Raw genomic sequence first — 1,559 nt, 5'->3', positions numbered from 1 at the left:
GTCCCTGGCTTGTATTGCGCGACTGATGCGTTGAGGGCGAGGCAGCGGGCTTACGGCGTTTGCTGGTTGAGTTGCGTTCCTGGCTTGTATTGCGCGACTGATGCGTTGAGGGCGAGGCACCGGGCTTACGACGCATGCTGGTTGAGTTGCGTTCCTGGCTTGTATTGCGCGACTGATACGTTGAGGGCGAGGCACCAGGATCAGGATTGGTGCCGCCTGATTCATCATTTGTATGTGCAGGGTTTGGCTCCTCCGCCAGTGGCGGGGCAACGACTGGTATTGGGAGATCACGGGTGTTGGGGACGGCTGTGCACACGTCGGCATATTTGGGGCATCTGATGCTTCCACGCCATTTGCCCCCCGACGGCGCAACTGTCTCACCCTCATTGCAGTCGCGCCACGTACCGTCGCCAAGGAACTGCACCCTCAGCTTACCCCCACTGCACTGCGTGTTCACGCATACATCGCCAATATTTTGGTAATCAAAACGAAGCCTCTCTCCCTTTACGCATCGTGAGCCCGGGCCAATGAAGCTTCCAGTGAATTTATTAGGGTTACCGTTGGTGCACGCAGACGCTTCAAGCTCCCTAAGAAACGGACAAAACTCCATATAGTGTGATTCGCCTCCATGTGTGGGTTGATCAAAGTACTGAAACTGCAGTTGAAGGGGCTGGTGATGAGTCGTTAGGTTACACGTCCCCAGAGAAAGACGGTCATACGTGCAGAGCAGTCTGGGGTCATTCCAGAACGTACTGCAGAACAACTCAGGGTAGTCGGTGCGGCCATTGGTCAAGCACTTATTTTCCAGCAGCCCGCAACCAGAGTTGTTGCCCCACTGCAACGGCTCCGCCATGTCGTAGTTGACCTTGTACACACCCATGTCCTCAAATGCAGCAAGCGTGAATGCCGAGTAATAAGCGATCCGGCTCCCAGGACTCATCAACTCCCCCCTTGTGTTGCGTTCATTCCAGTGGATCAAGCTTGCCTCCTCACTAGCCTCACCATCCAGCTCCATGCCCTCAAGTGTGGAGCAATTATAGTACTTCCTCGCCAGCTCCTTCACCTTCGGTGAGGAAACCACCCACACCTCCTTCTTCCCTCGCACATTGGAGACATTGGAGAGCATATTGAACTCTGAAAACTGATTGAACGAAAACCCAAGGGCGTGCCCAATCTCGTGCGTTGTAATACGAACAGCTTCATCAGTGGCCCTTATGTGCCGCGGGTTGAAGTTTACGACGCCAGCGCACGGGCGTCCGTCCTTTAGAGTGGCGCATACATCCGCCACTGCAACGAATTCCCTACCTAGGAAAGCGTTGACGTAGAGGATCATGTCGGCGCCGCTCACGCCGATGGTGTGGTGCCAGGAAGGGATGGTGAAATTGCTGCACGGCCCTAGACCATGATCTGGCATGGGCATACGGATGGTATCTTCTACAGGCTTCACGGACAGACGATCGGTGTGCATCTTAATTGCTGCCGGGAGGAGTTGCTTCAAAATAATGTCCTTCTTCGCCTCCGTCAAAATAATGTCCTCTGTGCATTTCACCCTTCTGCCA

The 1,559-nt window shown here is 54.5% G+C and overlaps 1 protein-coding gene across 1 annotated transcript; it reads right to left on the bottom strand.

Annotated features, from left to right (window-relative positions):
- Window position 1: 1 nt before the first annotated feature.
- TraAM80_09850 (leishmanolysin) lies at window positions 2-1,559 on the bottom strand (the record flags this gene model as incomplete). The annotated part of the gene is made up of 1 exon (XM_029386509.1): window positions 2-1,559. A coding segment is annotated over one exon (1,558 nt), but the record flags the coding sequence as incomplete, so codon positions are not given.

This window comes from Trypanosoma rangeli (genome assembly GCF_003719475.1).
Source record: "Trypanosoma rangeli strain AM80 chromosome Unknown Tra_15.4_contig_00700, whole genome shotgun sequence".
Taxonomy (NCBI): Eukaryota; Euglenozoa; class Kinetoplastea; order Trypanosomatida; family Trypanosomatidae; genus Trypanosoma; species Trypanosoma rangeli.
The sequence above is the reverse complement of the archived record's forward strand: the minus strand, read 5'-3'. Positions and strand labels throughout refer to the sequence as shown.